Below are 17,518 nucleotides of genomic sequence, written 5' to 3'. Positions count from 1 at the left end.
CAATGTTGTTGTTGTTGGATAACGTTCTGGGAATTGTGCCTAAAGCCAAAAGTTGCATATAGTCAAAACCCATTAGATTCAATGGCAGGTGGGATTGCCAAAGTCATTCTTCCTAGAACTACTTTCCGCCCCTCCTTTTTTTAAAATTTTGCATTTTTTAATTTGCCATGTGCATCATGCTGAATGCACACAGGTTGAAGCCTACGGTAGTCCCACCCACCCCTCCCACTTTCAGAGTCTATCTAAAAATGTGGCGGCTTGGTGGATTTCCCCAGGGAGAAAATTGCACAACTGCAGTATCACCACCCAAAAGTGTATTGTTCTCAGCAGAATGGAATTTATGAAAAGACTGATCTGCCTGATGCACAAAGTAGGTCTACATTCTTGCAATCAGCACAATAAAAATGTAAAGGTTTTATTAAACGTCAGTTAAAGGCAACTTTTAATTCTACACTTTACTGATAGGTGGTTCATTTGCAGAGGCACCTGTGGATGGCTTCACAGAGGCAGGCAATTTCTAATCTAGATTTGAAGACTATTTCCAACAGCTCCGGTGTCACCCAGTTTACTGAAATGCCAATCTAAATAATGCATGGGCAAAAGGGAACAGCGTAAGCTTTGAACTCCACTTGGCTCTCTTCCTAAAAAGGAATAAAGAAAACCCCTGGCATGTGAGGTTTGCAGCTTTACTGAAACGAAGCACACTTTTGGGCATGGTACAGATCAAGATTGCCCATTAAAATAGAATAAAAATTCTCATCTTTTCTGCAGTTAACGTCAAGTCTTTTGTGAGCCAGAGAGAGAAATTATAAAAGCTGCCCTTATTCCTTTGGAGGCAGCGATACAATACTGTAAATGCAAAGAGATATCCTCTTGTTTACCTGATGTAGTAAAAACAACTTATTTGGCACAAGTAAAAACAAAGAGCAAAAAACACCAGCCTGCTTCAGTAAGAAAGGCTGAAACAAAACACGTCTTTTCAGAGCAAAGATCACACAGCAAACTGTCAGTCAAACAAACAAACAAGGAACCTCTTTCAGATGCATGCAGAAAATTCAGCAACTCCAGCTTCCTGGAGTGAAAACTGTTTCTTGGAAGCAATTAGAGAAAAACAGCATTCAGGTGCATTACTCAACGCTTCAAAACATGCTGCAAAGCCTCACCTCACCCCCACGTCAGCACTGGAGGCAGAGGCATTGTTCTCTTACGCTGGGAACAGACAAGACACACAGGTACAAAATCAACAGGCATTTATATCTATGAGTTATTCAAGAACGTAAAAGCAAGATGCTGCTGGCATTAAGGAGTTCGTTAATACAAAAGGTCTCCCTCCTCACCACCACTGCTGCAACCCCAACGTCAAGAAGCACAGTCGCTTCTCACATTACTTTGTCATACTTGTCTATCAAAGACATGTGCAGGATTGAAAATGACCGGATAAGGTGTGTGTTTGAACTTTAGAATAATCAGATACAGGCCTTAAATGGGCTTTCTAGAAAATATTGAAGAAACAAGCCAGCAGAAGCATCCCTGAGATGAATTATTATTATTATTATTATTATTATTATTATTATTACCCAGCACGATAAAACATCAAACATTTAAAGGGAAGTTTTCATAACTAACCACAATAAAACTGCAATGTAAAAAGGTAAATAATACTTTATTATTTATACCCCGCCATCTGACTGGGTTCCCACAGGCACTCTGGGCGGTTGTCAACTGAATATTAAAAACAGAATAAAACATCACACATTAAAAACTTCCCTAAACAGGGCTGCCTTCAGATGTCTTCTAAAAGTCAGATAGTTATTTATTTCCTTGACACCTGATGGGAGGGCGTTCCACAGGGCGGGCGCCACCACCGAGAAGGCCCTCTGCCTGGTTCCCTGTAACTTCACATCTGTCAATGAGGGTATCAGCAGAAGTCCCTCAGAGGAGGAGGCTGGACAATGAAGGTGGAGACGCTCCTTCGGGTATATGGAAGGCCAGGAAATCTGTTATTGTTTGAGAGCAAGCTGTATGAGTAACCCTGAAAGCACGTATGGAGGTGGGATATGGCCTAGGCAGCCACTTGAGGCTCATTCCATTTCTTCTGAAGGGGATTCCTGAATTCCATGGGGTTGGTCCCTTCTAACTCTACAATTCTATGATTCTATGTCAACACCTGGGAATAAGGTCAAGGCTGTCCTGCCCACTCTGGACAATATATATTCCATAGTGGCGGAAGTTTCATAAGCAGGCAAACTAGCATTTGAAAGGTAGGGGTGGGTGTGCATTTCCTCGGGATCTGTGGTCAGGAGCTGTTTCCCAGTGGTGGGTGGGGCAAAACCTATAAACACACACAAAAGCTATACATACACAGAGTTGCACAAAACACACCACAAAGCTAATTCATGCAGGTTGGCTGGGGGCGGGGATATTTCTATCCCCATCATGGCAATGAGGAGGTCCCTCTCTGCTCCATAGCTCATTGGTGAGCATCAGCTGAGAAGAAGGAGGCCCAGTAAAAGGCCGATTTAGGGGAGCATGTACTGGGCGCAGAGCCTTGGGTGTGCCGCCAGGGATGCCACAACTACAATTTAGAATGGAGTGCGAGAAGCGGAGGGGAGCTGAATTTTTGCATCGCACAGGGCGCCACAGACATTGGAGACCCCGAGATCCGCCGCTGGCCCAGTTTTCATCCTCGTTGCTGCATGCTGGGTTGGGAGAGTGAAATCAGTGTGACATGAAGGTGCTGAAAATCAGGTCTTCTGCATAGGTCCTCTGATGACAGAGGGCGCAGCTTTCATACCCACTGCAGCAAGATAGGGAAGGGGTGTTTTTTTATGTCATTTCAACAATTTGTAAGCCGCTTAATTACAGTTATCTCTAGGCAGTAGGAGACTTAATACAATAAAACTAAGAATGGGTTAAAACTTTATATTTTTTATTATCAACTGGCAGTGTGAAAGTGAATGGTTGCTGGCATCTGGTATTATATATGGTGATTCACCAGAATCAATGTCTTATCAATTCTGGCAATACCCCGTAATGGAAGGCAAGCTGGGATGGAAAGAAGAAATGATCAGTGGGGACTATGACATTAGCTGTGTAAACTTGCCCTCAAAATGTGGGGCAGATTACTACGGCTCCTTTGGATTTTGAGTATATTAAGGAAAGCAGGTATTCAGCTACGCAAGTCTCACTTATTTCCTGTTTATGCTTTTCAATTGACAACATACAATCTATTGTCTGGTTTTCATAAATAACTACAATAAAACTGCAATGTAAAAAGGTAAAGGGACCCCTAATCGTTAGGTCTAGTAGCGGACAACTCTGGGGTTGCGGCGCTCATCTCACTTTACTGGCCGAGGGAGCCGGCATACAGCTTCCAGGTCACGAGGCCAGCATGACTAAGCTGCTTCTGGCAAACCAGAGCAGAGCACAGAAACACTGTTTACCTTCCCGCCGTATCTACTTGCACTTTGATGTGCTTTCGAACTGCTAGGTTGGCAGGAGCAGGGACCAAGCAACGGGAGCTCACTCCGTTGCGGGGATTCAAACCGCCAACCTTCTGATCGGCAAGCTCTAGGCTCTGTAGTTTAAACCACAGCACCACCCGCGTCCCTAAACTGCAATGTAAGATGTACTAATTACAACATAAAACTAAAAATGTGTCTGTGCATGCATGCACACGCATGCATATATACATAAAACAAGCCTAATGTCAGTTTCACTGCCGAGATAAAAATAAAACACGAGATCCTCACCAACAGGGATCTGACAGGAGTCCTTGCAGACAGAAAGCTTGTATGTATGTCCCACAAACACTAATGATCTGCTGCTAATAAATAGACATAGGCCAAATTTGCTTGTAATATTGAGTTACGTTTTAGCGCTATGTGGATGAGTCCATGCCAAACATCAAGCTTGTGTTCTTCCCCTCCTTCTACCATGTGGCCAGCATGACAACTTTAGCAAAGTTTAGTTTCACTCTAGCAGAATCCCTGCCTAGCATTATGTTTGAACCAGGAGTCCCAGTTTAAAACAAGCTCTGTTAAGTTTCATAACAAGACAACTTCACACCTGGCTTGAACTTGGCTTGTTATCTGTTTTATTTAGTGAACTTGTATACAGCTTCACATCTCAGAAAAACCTCTAAGCAGTTCGCAAATATTTCAAGCAAAACAGAAACAAATTAAATGCAATAAAATACTGCAGATACAGATTTGTTTAAAAAAACCATGAATACATTAGAAGAATTCAGCATTAAAATAGCACAGTCAGCGACAGAACAGAATAACCATCCTTGTTATGAATCTTATTAGCTTAAACTAGGTTCCCTGCTTCAAACATAATGCTAAGCTGGGAGTCTGTAAAAGTGAGACTAAACTCTTACCCAAGTCTTCCTCCTGGCCATATTCTTCCATGTAGCTTGGTCTCATCCTCACAACACTAAACCATGGTTGAGAATTTATGTGCGCACACTAACAGCTGAAGCTGTGCTAGCTATGGCGCAACCAAGCTGCACATTCAGCTCACACCAGAAGGGCTATAGTTTGGTAGCAGAGTGCATGTTTTGCATGCAAAGTCTCTGCTTCAGTCCCCGTAATATCCAGACAGAGCCAGGAAAGACCAGACTTCTCACAGCAGACATTCTGACTTGCACTGCAAGAAGAGCTAGTCCCTTGCCTTCCGAATGCAGGGCACACTTTTTTTTTTATTCAGCAGTTGTAAGATGCTGGTCCACAAGCCAAAGCTTGTAATTCTGTCCTAACCCTACAATGCTTCCTAAATCTGCCTCCTGGTTTCCCCTGGTTCCTTCTTACCTTAACATTTCCAGCTTTCCTGGCACTCAAAAGCTGCATTCTCTTGATCTCTTCTATCATCCGCCGGTCTTCCTCGTTTAGATCAGCCTCGGCGTCTGCAGGTTGAAGAGTCAGCTTCAGTTTCACCCAGGCTGCCAGAGAGATCACAGAAAATGAGAGTAGAAGTTGCTAATTCAGTCCGATGTGTTGGCAGGTGGTCCACGTTCTGTTAAGGTAACTGCTATGGACACACAAACCAAGAACGGTTATTAAACAGGGAGTTTGAAAGACAGCAATATTAATGTATGTTCTGCTAAAATTTTGCAGGATTGATTTCTGATTAGACTGATATTTTCACTGATTCTTGGGGAAATACTTCGACTTCTTTTACATTTAAACAATAGCAATTGTGCTTCATGGAACTCCTGCGGTTCAATTCCTTACCACGTGCTTTTTCTTCTTCCTCCTCAGCACTCTGAAGTATCTGGGCTGCATGCATTACAGGGCGTTCGTCTTCCAGAAGCGTTTTGACACGAGCAGCCAGCGAGTCCAAGCTACTGCCGTTCTCACTCTCTTGGGATGCAAGATCCCCTTTGCTACAGGCTACACGGGCTCCAGCTGAGACTTGTTTCTGACTATGTTCATTGTGCTTCTCCCCCTCCCCCCACTGTGTTGTGTGTAAAATGGGACGTTCACACCGCAGAAGATTCTTCACCTTAATACCCAGCGAGTCCACACTGCTGCTGTTTCCACTTCCATGACTGCCACCCATTTCTTTCCTGGTTTTCTGCAAGACTTGCTGACCGTCCTCCCAAATATTAGAGGCGCTGTCTAAGGACCCTGCGCTAGACGTAGCTGCTAATTCTTTGAGATCTTTGGGGGTAAACAACTTGCTGTCTGCAGCGCTGTCTACAAAGACGGGCAAGCTTTTATTTACTGTGGCACTATTGCAGCCTTCAGGCTCTGATCGCCTAACAGGCTTCACGGTCCTATGTTCTTCAACCGTTACTTGGGAGGGTGGCATAGACTCTTCTGGCAGAATTTGATCATTGCTGAGGACATCAGCAGCTGGCTGACCATCACATTTTAAGCTACCAGTGAAGCTAGCTGTTTTGGGGAGCACATTGTAACTGTGAACACTTTGCCTAGCCAGCGTCTCATCCCATGACCACATTCTCTGAATTCCTGGGCTGCTCCCCTTGAACAATCCAGAATCTCCGGAGCCATCCATCTTTTTCATTTGCTTTAATGAACTGTCCAGGTCAGTGGAGGAGATGGATGAGGCGGATTTAAAGTTTCGGCTTGGGCTCCTAGTTTCTGCCTCTGCCAGAATTTTCTGGATCTCTTTTAATGTTTCAGATCCTATATAGAAACAATCTTTTTCTCCTCCAAGAAGGACAGCTGAAGAACTGATTTTTTGACTTATGCTTTCTTCATCTTTTCCATGAGCCAAAGAGCTAGGCGAGAGTTGGTCTTGACTTACACCGAGTTCCTTTGAATCAAATCTTTCCATCAGTCTCTGTACACATTTTGGAGATCTCCCCTCACCAGAATGGATGTTGGATGGCCATTCTGGGGTTACGTGACTCTGCTCTGCTGTCTTAGGCGGAGCGGAAGACTCAAAAGTGCCTTCTCTTGGCTCTGGAGTTGGAGTAGGTAGTTCCAACTGAGGGCATACAATGCTGCCCTGATTGAAGCAGTCTCTGGAAGGCTGATGGGAGAACTCTGTAGGCAGTAGATGATCAGTACCAGGATCTGACCCAGCTGGGGCATGCACACTATGAATGGAAGAGTCAAAGCTTGACTGTATAGCATCTATCACAGAGGCCGAGTCTCCTAGAAGGAAAAGAAGAATGGTCAGAACTCCAAGTATCCCTTGCCAATGTTCAATAATCATAAGTCCTTGTCACGAACTGAAATAACATGGTGTAGGTAATTATACCGGAAAAGTAAATTATTTGGAGCATAATAATCACCAGAGTCGAGGGACGTGGGTGGCGCTGTGGGTTAAACCACTGAGCCTCTTGGGCTTGCCGATCAGAAGGTCGGCGGTTCAAATCCCCACAACGGGGTGAGCTCCCGTTGCTCGGTCCCTGCTCCTGCCAACCCAGCAGTTCAAAAGCATATCAAAGTGCAAGTAGATAAATAGGTATCGCTCCAGCGGGAAGGGAAACGGTGTTTCCGTGCGCTGCTCTAGTTCGCCAGAGGCGGCTTAGTCATGCTGGCCACATGATCCGGAAGCTGTACCCCGGCTCCCTCGGCCAATAAAGCGAGATGAGCGCCGCAACCCCAGAGTCATCCGCGACTGGACCTAACGGTCAGGGGTCCCTTTACCTTTTACCACCAGAGTCAGGTTCACCAACATACCCCATTTAAAAGCTTCCCAGTTGCTTACTGGTCTGTTTCCATATGGCATGGGAAGGAAGATAGTGCTAAAAAATGACCGTCTGATGACCCAGGGTTAAAAGATAACTGAAAGTACAGGCAGTGTTTATCTCAAAGACAGGTAAAGAGCTGCTCGAAATTTTATGTAAGAAAACTGGAGGATTGCTGCCAAATTCGGGAAACCCTAATGAACAAGGGACTCTTGTCAGATCACCTTTCAGAAATAGGAAGTCAAAAAGGTAGCTTCACTGCAAATAAAGTGTGAACACCTGAAAAGAAGATTCACATTGAAGTCTTTACCAGTGTCATGAGCAGCAGGAGAAACCATAGGACCCACAGAGTAACACGGACAGGGCTTTTAGTGTGGCTGACCCTGTTCTGTGGAGCAGCATTCCTGCCAAGATAGGACAGGCACCCACTGTCTGCAGTTTCCAGAAACTGAGAGTCCATTCTGACGGACTTTCCCAGTGGGCAAGCAGATCTTTGCCACCAGTGTTTATTTGTTAGGGTGTTCACTTCAAATGTTTAGGTTGTTTTTGTGCTTTCAAGCTGCCTTGAGAGGGGGGTTTAGGAGGTGGCTCCATCTAGCTGAGATTTCCAGTGGCCAGTCAGGAGCTGCTGGGAAGTCCACAAACATGGCATGAAGGTAGCTGCCTTCCCCAACAACTACCGTTAGTGATGATGGCTATTAGCTGCTGACAGACCCACCAATCTTCCACAAATGAAGCAGATTCATTTCCCGCCCTTACCTTCCGATAACTGCAGGCGTCGTGCTAACAAATCATTGGACGTCTTCAGTGTTCTGAGCTCAGTGGGAGAGAATTCTATTTCTCTGACTGGTCCTCGGGGCATAAATGGAGTCAGAATGGACGAAGGTGACTGATCAATGCCCAGGTTATGGAGGTAGACCTGATGCAAAAAGTGAACACAGTTAATCTGGGGCAGCAGTCAAGGACTGCCACGTACAAATACAAATTTCGCCAACCACCACCACTCTACATAAACAGCACAAAACCTGAAAGGCAGAAATAATTCCACATGCAACTCTATGCAACACACAGAATGGGAATCTGTTCATTTGGATTCCGTTCATTCAATCACCAACACTACAAAACTTCTGTTTCAGGGTGGGGAACTGGTGACCCTACAGACGCAGTTGGACTTCAACTCGCATCAGCCCCAGCCAGCATGGTAAATGGCAAGGGGTGATGGGAACTGTAGTCCAGTAGTAATAATTTTATTATTTATACCCCGCCCACCTGACTGGGTTTCTCCAACCACTCTGGGCAGCTCAGTAGGATCTAGTTTCCCAGAGTTTGGCCACACCTGTACCTTCATTGGAGAGGAAGGTACTATAAAACTCTGAGAAACCTACTTTCATGCTCACAACTGTATTTAACCGGATTCGGATATGGTGCAAGCACACATGCACACACACACACACACGCACACACACACACCCCTCCACATTCCTTTAAAAGCCCAAATAAGCAACCACTCACAGCCCTTTTTTCCAGCAAAATTAAAAGCCCTTCCACAGCAGGCACACCATGTTTCTTCCTTGCCAGAAAGACATTAATTACCTGATACCTAAACTATATTTGGAAATGAAGGCGAAATCACGGAAAGGAAAATCTGTCACATCTGTGTATATTAAATGCATGATTTATTCTGATAAATCGGCCCTGGCACTGATTTACAAGACAAATTCCCTCAAAGACTGCAGGCAAGGTGGCTGAATCTCAGATGCCAACCACAGGGATCCAACGAACATTTTTGTCAAGTGTAAAATAAACCCTCAACCTTTAGGTATTTCTCACACCTCTTAATGAAAAGGTGCCAGGCCACCTTTTCCAGGCCAATCGGTGTCAAAAAGGGAAGAGACTTCCTTGTCTAGGCACTGGTATGCAGGGATTATTACTCTCTTGCACAGCACGACTTCCAGCAAAATGGGCATTACATTTGAAGGGAGCCTTAGCTCAGTTTCATCAGCAACAGGGACTCATCTGCTCTTCCCTGCCCTGAAGTAGCAACAGGCTGGGGGAAACAACAGCCACAAAATGTGCAAAACTAGGGGTTTAGGGGGAGTTATGAACATGTATTCTTCCGGTTCCCCCTCCAAAGCAGGCCAGGGCATAGATGCGCAAAATTACATTTCCCCTTAGAAAGGGTCTGCATATGCCAATTGCCACGTTTAGAGGTGTGGAATTATTTCTGAGCTGGTAAGGCCAATGTGTATGTTGTTGCACTATATTTGCAAACACTGACAGGACAGGGTGGTCTGCAGGCATGAGTTCTGGGAGTCAGGCTGAAAAGAAGCAAGCCACTTGTTTCCTTTCTGCATGGGTCTGAAAGGGAAGGAGGGAATAGCCTTGCTTTCTCTGAGACTAACTCTACTCACCCTGGGGCCTTTGAACTGCAATGGGAGCAGGGTTGCCCCTTTCTAAGCCAGAGGATAATACAGTGGTGCCTCGCAAGACGAAAAGAATCCGTTCTGTGATTCTCTTCGTCTAGCGGTTTTTTCGTCTTGCGAAGCAAGCCCATTGACAGATTAGCGGATTAGCGGTATTAGCGGCTTATCGGTTTATCGGATCAGCTGATAAGCAGCTTAGCGGCTTAGAAAAAGGGGGGAAAGGAAAAAAAAACCCCGCAGGAACTCGCAAGACATTATCGTCTTGCGAAGCAAGCCCATAGGAGATTCGTTTTGCGAAGCACCTCCAAAACGGAAAACTCTTTCGTCTAGCGAGTTTTCCGTCTTGCGAGGCATTCGTCTTGCAGGGCACCACTGTAATAATAATAATAATTTATTATTTGTACCCCGCCCATCTGGCTGGGTTTCCCCAGCCACTCTGGGCGGCTTCCAACAAAGATTAAAAATACATTAAAATGTCACACATTAAAAACTTCCCTGAACAGGGCTGCCTTCAGATGTCTTCTAAATGTCAGGTAGTTGTTTATCTCTTTGACACCTGAGAGTTGATGAAGCCCATCTGCTCTAATACACCAGGTTTTGGATAAAGTGAAGGAGCTATAGGTATCCCCATCCTAAGTGTGCTTTCTACTGCAAACAGCGCAGTGTGAACAGATCACATTTCCACAAACAGGCAGGTGCACGCTCGTGTCTGTGGGTCCTGCTCCAGCAAGTGACAAGAACATGGAAAACTGCTTTCTCACTCGGATTCCCCTAGTTAGACCTGGCAAGAAGATTGGTGGGGAGGGAATATAAAAAGAGGAAACATTTCCTCATCTTTGTCCTGCCCCTCTTGCGCCATTTGGGGTGGGTGGGGGGTCTACATTTCTTGAAAGACCAAATTGGTACAGCAGGAAAATCTGGCACCAAAAAAAAAAAAAAAAGGTAACAGGGAGAGAAAACTGCTTATTCCAAAAGTCTCACAAATTCATAAATGAGCATGTATTTATTCCAGGAACCCACAAGGGCAAATATTAACAGGCAGCCACCATCAAAGTAATTCTTTTATTACCAAAGACCAATTTTCAGGCGCTGCTGTTAAAAAGGCAGGTGGGCATTCATTCCATGTCAGCAGTTTGCATGCTTTCGTGCTAGAGATAACTTGAAAAGAATAGAATATTTATAGGGTCTGAAATGTGCTTTGCCAGGAGTTTGTTGTACCAGCTTCTTCTGTTGTTAGAGACATGTGGGTGTGAATAATTTTCTCACTTAGACTCCACTAAAAGCTGGGCTTGTGTCACAGAGTAGATTTCTGGCATGGAGTATCTCAGTATGTCTGCCCAGAAGGAAGAGACTGGAAGGTCACAGGCAGCTCTTCAATGCAATAGTCTGAAAACATTAAGCTCCTCACCACTTAGCCATCCTGTCTTGTTCTTCTCATTGCAAAGACACTGATTCACTTCTTCTGTCATGCCAACAACCTCAGCATATGCCCTATACAATCCATCTTACAAGGAATGGCTTGTGCATTCTTGTTACACAACAGTCCTCACCGAAAGACTGTAAGGCCTCAGTTTTATGTACGTGATAATTTGTCCAAAGCTGCCTTCCTCCCATCCACCCTCGATAAAAATTGGGCAATTTACTATGCCACAAAGGAAGACAATTTTTCAGGCATTTTGTTTGGAATGCTTCAAAATGTGACACATTGAGAAGAACAAGGGCAGTGGGAAGGATTAGCAGATCTTACTAGTAGGCAGATATGGGGAGAACTCAGGAAACAGCTAATGAAGTTATTTTCTTTGAAAAAGGAACTAATTACTTAATTTTTTACCACTCCAAAGCATATTTTTTCTGTTTCCCATGACAATGCTGAGGTCTATTTTTTTTTAACTTTTTTGTCCTTTTCTTTCACCACAATGGTGGTTTCTAATTTACAGTTTTATTTTTCCTATTTTCAAAGTGACAAAATATATAAAATATATATCCTTAGGCACCATAAGGCACTGGGCACACCCAAAAATGTCTGGGATAGAAGATTCTCTCTGACATGCTCAATTTTGTACATGCAGGATGATTCCTATTTGAAGGATATTTCCACTCTGAACCTCCTATCTGCCACGGCAGAGTTCAGTTTCAGTCCCTTCTACAGATTTAACTAAGTACAGTGGTACCTCGGGTTACATACGCTTCAGATTACAGACTCCGCTAACCCAGAAATATTACCTCGGGTTTAGAACTTTGCTTCAGGATGAGAACAGAAATCATGCTCCAGCAGCGCAGCGGCAGCGGGAGGCCCCATTAGCTAAAGTATTGCTTCAGGTTAAGAACAGTTTCAGGTTAAGAACAGACCTCCAGAACGAATTAAATACTTAACCCAAGGTACCACTGTACTGTAGTTGCTATTCTGGTATAAATGCTACCTATGTAATTGACCTTTCTATGTTTGCATGTTCCATTACTGTTGACACTGGCTCCTTGGTTTCAGTGCTAATGCCAATACTAGAAAGATCCAATTACCCACCCCCTCCTTGGTTCAAGACTCCTGTCCCTTCCATACATGTGGAGATAAGGACATCTATTTCGATGGAAGAAGTATTTGGCAAAAAGTACCATGCATACCTGTCTCCAACGGTTAACGGAGTAGAAAGACCCTCAAGGAATTCATGCGTATGCACTATAGGTATACCATAAGATAAGATGGCTGTGAAGCAAGTGTACCAACTGTAACTGCAAACGACGACGTTTTAAAATATTGTGGCAAAATTAACTTACAGGTATTCTTTCTTCGATGTTTATCTCCCTGTCACATGGAGTTTTGAATATTTCTTCCAAACTGCTATGCAACTTTCCAGAAACAACTGAAGATCGCATTGAAGAGCGTCTTGAAGACTGTCTTGAAGAAAGTCTCAAGTCAGCGCAGCTGCCTGTCCCAGGACTAGTTCTTTGATTCAAGCTATCTGGTGAAACATCACTAAAATGGCCCAAACTGATCTGGTTGGTACAAGGAAGAAAACCCGGCAATTCTCTGGTATTATCTTGACAGCCATCTGTCTTTTCTTGGCTACCACTAAGAAAGCTGGCGTCTTCTCTGAGGAGTTCAGCCACTCTTTCACTGGAAATAAAATTATCTGGATTTCCTCCAGTGGCACTTTCACCGATTTCCTCATCGCTGGAGACAGTGGAGACTAGGACAGCTGTATAATGTTGGGAATGTGCATCCTCAATGTTAGCATCACTCTGCTTGACTCCAGACACTCCTGAAACTCTTCCCTTATCTTCTACTGGATGAAGATCTTCACTGTGGGACGTTTCATGACCTACTTCAGCCCTTGGCATCTCTCTGCTGAGTGCGACCACAGAGTTTTCAGACTGAGACCTGGTAAGTGGCAGCTCCTGTGGTGGGTTTTTATCATAAACATGCAGGTTGGTCATGGAGTTTGGCCCATAAAAGGATGCTGCCAGCCCTGCCTTAAGATCAGCCTGGCTCTGCTGCTTTAACAAAATGCGGTTCAAGGAATCTGCTATTGCACTGTAGGCCTTCTGCCTAGGAGAAACGCTACTGGAGCCATGTAAAGCCAAGGCATCAGACATCCTCTCAGCTGAATGACTCATGTTCCATGCCCCAACCTTCTCCATGAAGTTGAGAGAAGGTAGAGACTGAATCCTGCCTTTAAGAGGATATAGGACCTGGAGACCACCACTGTTTTCATCTTTTGATGCTTGGCCACTTTGCAGGGCAAGCGGCTCTCCCGCAGAGGGTATGCAAGTATCATCCAGAGAAGGTACGCGAGGCTCTTCCACGGAAGGAAGGAATGTATTGGAACAAGAGTTATTTGAGAACTCCTCGTGTAAGCAAGGGAGAGAGGACTGAAGAACAGCTTTGACCGGGTATGTCATAGCAGGAACTTCCCGAGTCAAACTTCTAGTGGTAAAAATTCCTGGAGTAGAATGATGAACGGGATGTGCCAGATGTAAAATGAATGATCCCTCGTTAAAGGAAGGTGAAATTCCGACATCTTTATGTTCCCTCTCTATACTGAAGTCTGAATGCATTAATTCACTTTTGTCTCCCATCTGGATTTCTACCATGTTACGGATATTGCCATGCTCTGCAGCTACAAAGACTGGCTGGTGGGGTGCAGGGACATGAAGTTTAGCGTCAGCAAAAGCCGGAACAAGCTTCTTTTGCTCCTCAAATGCAGCTTCAGAAACATGCTGCAACTCCTGCTTGCTCAGAAAAGGGTTTGAAGATATCCCAGGGATGATGCAAGAATCACCCAAACCCATCCTTTGCCCCCTGAAGGACACATTTGAAATGTCTGAAGATAATTGTTCTGAATTACCGGTATTTCTAAAGGGCTTTCCCTCCGAATAAGGGAGTGCGTTCAACGAATCACACTCAGGAACAGTTCTTCTTTCTTGCCCAGGTGGTTCTGCAAAGGTTTCCAACTCCCTTTCCCCAAGAACTACATTTTCCATTAGGTGGCTCATTTCGTTTTCAACTGGATCCTTTCCCAAAACACTTTTGCCAGATGAACTCTCGGAAGATAAGAAGCCAGAATGCTTGGATAACCCCACCTCTTTCTCCAGAATTTCAAGGAGGACAGGTGCTGGCACACGGCTGTCCAAAAGGAACAGATCCTGTCCCCAAGACTCATTCGGAGGAAGAGGCGTTGCCAACTGCGGATTTAGCTGCTTCTGTGAACCTGGGATTCCCAAATTCTCATCGCTGGAGCCCAAGGTTTCAGTCCTTGCATCAAGGTGTTGTGTGTGCTGCTCACTATGATGAGCCTGTTCCCTGGGAGTGGGCCCAGAAAATGAAAGGGGATGCTGGGAGAGACAACTGCCAAGGCTGGTATTGCTAGGTGCCATGCTGCTGAAAGCCAAGGGATGCTGAGACAGTTTAAAGTAATCAGAGAGAAGAGAAGAGTCTGAGCTGACATCTGTGGCTGCCAGCCGCACAGCTTCACTCATCCGCAAATGGCTTGAAGACTCTTCGGAAGCAACATTAGAAGCATCTGGAGTCCCTCTGAAAGAGAATTGGGGGTGGGGGGGCCAGAATTACAATCCTGCATTGCGGCCTAGCAGAACCCAGAGAGAAAAGATTTCCAGGTCCAACACAGCTCAATATTCCCCTTCAAAAAGGGACTTTAATAAGTCACTGTCTCCGACAACATAAAAGGGACCCCTGACTGTTAGGTCCAGTCGCGGACGACTCTGGGGTTGCGGCGCTCATCTCGCTTTATTGGCCGAGGGAGCCGGTGTACAGCTTCCGGGCCATGTGGCCAGCATGACTAAGCCGCTTCTGGCAGACCAGAGCAGTGCACGGAAACGCCATTTACCTTTCCGCCGGAGCGGTACCTATTTATCTACTTGCACTTTGATGTGCTTTCAAACTGCTAGGTTGGCAGGAGCTGGGACAGCAACGGGAGCTCACCCTGTCGTGGGGATTCGAACTGTCAAACTTCTGATCGGCAAGCCCAAGAGGCTCAGTGGTTTAGACCACAGCGCCACCCCTCTGACAACATACAGACATGATTTTGTTAGGATGAGCTTCTGGCCTTCTAATGGTTTTTGGGGGGTGAAGGTGGACCCCTTTGGCTGAAGCAGCACTAGAATGAAAAAGCCAGTGGTGCTGCAGCGGTTAAAGCACTGGACTAGGAACTGGGAGAGCCGGGTTCAAATCCCCACTCAGCCACGAAGCTCGGTTGACCTTAGGCCAGTCAGCCTCTCTACCTAATCTACTTCATCGGGTTGTTGGGAGGATAAAATGGGGAGAAGGATGCACTCCATCTTGTGCTCAGTGCATTAAACAACACAGCTAACAGAGTACAAGAGAACAGTAGGTTTACCCCACCTCAAAGGAGCAAAATCTGTTCCAGTTTGCTGGAAGAGGGTCTCGTTGAAGAATGTTCGGCCTTGCGTTGAGTATGTTGTCATCAGTGGGAGGTTGGGAGAGAGGCGACTGTCCTCAGCTTCTGTTAACATTACAAACACCATGGTTATGTGGCAAGACTGAAAAGTCATGGCTTGCTAATCAAAGCCTTACTAATGCAAGTGCCCTGCCAACTGGCAGGAGCTTAAAAAACCAAATATGGTTGAAAATGTGTAATACGGCAACTTTAAATGGCTAAAGATGAATCAGACTGAAAAACACAGATTTCACATATGGTATAGTCGATTCTAACATAAAAAAAACAACTTTAAAATAAATTTTATGGTACAGCTTTAGGGGAATGTGTGACATGCCTCCTCTTAGAAAAAAGCCTCAAATGTCTGAGAGAAACATTTACGTGTATGTAACTCAATGAACTTTGCATCCCCTTTTGAGCATACACCAATTGGAGACCTGATAATCAACGTTAACATCTATAACCTGAAATCCTGCCCTTATTTCAATGAAGCTCATGCACATATGCCCAATCTAATTTTGGTGGTTCCTAATAGCTGTTCCGCTCTTCGGAGGAAGGCAACAAGCTTACTTAAAAGAAATTCATTTTTGCCATTAACTCAGCAAGAAGGATTATTTTAAACAGTACAAAAAGAGTTTTAAATCTTTTAATGGAAAAAACCCCCAAGCTTCACCAAGTAGGATGATCTAATGCATAATGGGTCAAATGAAATGCAAATTAGAAATCAATGAGTTTTTTCTGTCATATAAGGTCTTAATGAATGGATATCTTATCTGTTTCTTTTAAATAAGCAAGAAAATGCTTCAATAATCATAAAAATGTTGATGCAGAAGCCCCCCCACCCCCAAACTATCCACAGTCTGTAGAATAATTTGATTCATAGAGTTGCTTGGCATCCATCTGTCTCGAGAGAGAATGGAAGTGTGCTTTTGGGGGTGAGGTCAAACTGTTGGAAGGTTGCATTGCCTGCTATGGCCGTAGAGAACAATACGGGAGAGACATGTTTGGTTGCAGCTGGAGCAGACGAAGGCAGACTTTGTGTTGCGTTTGAATAAATCTTTGTGACACAGAATTGGTCTGCCAATGGGCCCAGTGCCTGAAGCCAGCTCCCCATAGAGCATGTCCTTGGGGTTCATAGAATATGTTTGATTTTGGAGAACACAAAGCGTACAGCAGGGGTCGGCAAGGCTTACCTTGCCTGGGCCGGTTAATGCCGCGGAGCCCCCTCTGTGGGCCGGATCAAGTGCGCGCCTGCGATCTCAAGCGTCTGCATCTGCGCAGATGCAGTTTCCAGGGCGGGGGCCAGTAAAATGACCCCCATGGGCCGCTTGTGGCCCATGGGCCTTAGGTTGCTGACCCCTGGCCTATGGCAAAGCTGGGGCACTTCGTAAGAAGCAAAAAGATACAACACAAGTGCAGTGTCTCACCTTCCAGCTTTTGGAAAAAGGTTTTGTTTTGTCTTGTCTGTCTGTCTATTTTAACAACCTACACCTGGGGTCAGCAAACTTTTTCAGCAGGGGGCTGGGTCCACTGTCCCTCAGACCTTGTGGGGGGCCAGACTATATTGGGGGGGAATGAACAAATTCCTATGGCCCACAAATTACTCAGAGATGCATTTTAAATAAAAGGACACATTCTACTCATGTAAAAACATGCTGATTCCCAGATCATCCGCGGGCCGGATTTAGAAGGCCATTGGGCTGCATCTGGCCCCTGGGCCTTAGTTTGCCTACGCATGACCTACACCTTGATCCAAATCTCATAGATCTATCCAGGGCCAGGAAAAAAAATGCTTTGGAGGCTAGATCTGCTATTTTACCTTTCAAACATAGAATTCACCAACTTAAGCTCTTCCGCTTTCATGTTTATAAAAGAAATGTTTATGTATCAAGAAAGGCTAAAGAAACCAAGCCACATAGAAGTGCCTGGGAACCTCAGAAGCCACGACTGGGGTGAGAATGGGAGATGAGAGGCAGTGTTGGTGATGGGGCTCCAATGCTTTGGGAAGGTCTCGTCCC

At 45.0% G+C, this 17,518-nt stretch overlaps 1 protein-coding gene across 5 annotated transcripts in view; it reads right to left on the bottom strand.

Annotated features, from left to right (window-relative positions):
• ALMS1 (ALMS1 centrosome and basal body associated protein) overlaps positions 1-17,518 on the bottom strand; it is a 73,861-nt gene that overhangs the window by 34,472 nt on the left and 21,871 nt on the right. For 4 of the 5 annotated variants that reach the window (XM_083520396.1, XM_083520395.1, XM_083520392.1 and 1 more), the window contains exons 4-8: positions 15,446-15,566; positions 12,361-14,617; positions 7,925-8,084; positions 5,235-6,626; positions 4,812-4,942 (exon numbers count right to left, since the gene is read on the bottom strand). In XM_083520396.1, the coding sequence (XP_083376522.1) occupies positions 4,812-4,942; positions 5,235-6,626; positions 7,925-8,084; positions 12,361-14,617; positions 15,446-15,566 (4,061 nt within the window). The remainder of the gene's footprint in view (positions 1-4,811; positions 4,943-5,234; positions 6,627-7,924; positions 8,085-12,360; positions 14,618-15,445; positions 15,567-17,518) is intronic. The other variant, XM_083520393.1, reaches the window with a different exon arrangement.

Source organism: Podarcis liolepis (assembly GCF_965112155.1).
Source record: "Podarcis liolepis genome assembly, chromosome: 9".
Classification (NCBI taxonomy): domain Eukaryota; kingdom Metazoa; phylum Chordata; class Lepidosauria; order Squamata; family Lacertidae; genus Podarcis; species Podarcis liolepis.
Note: the sequence above shows the minus strand (reverse complement) of the source record. Positions and strands in the feature narration are given on the sequence as shown.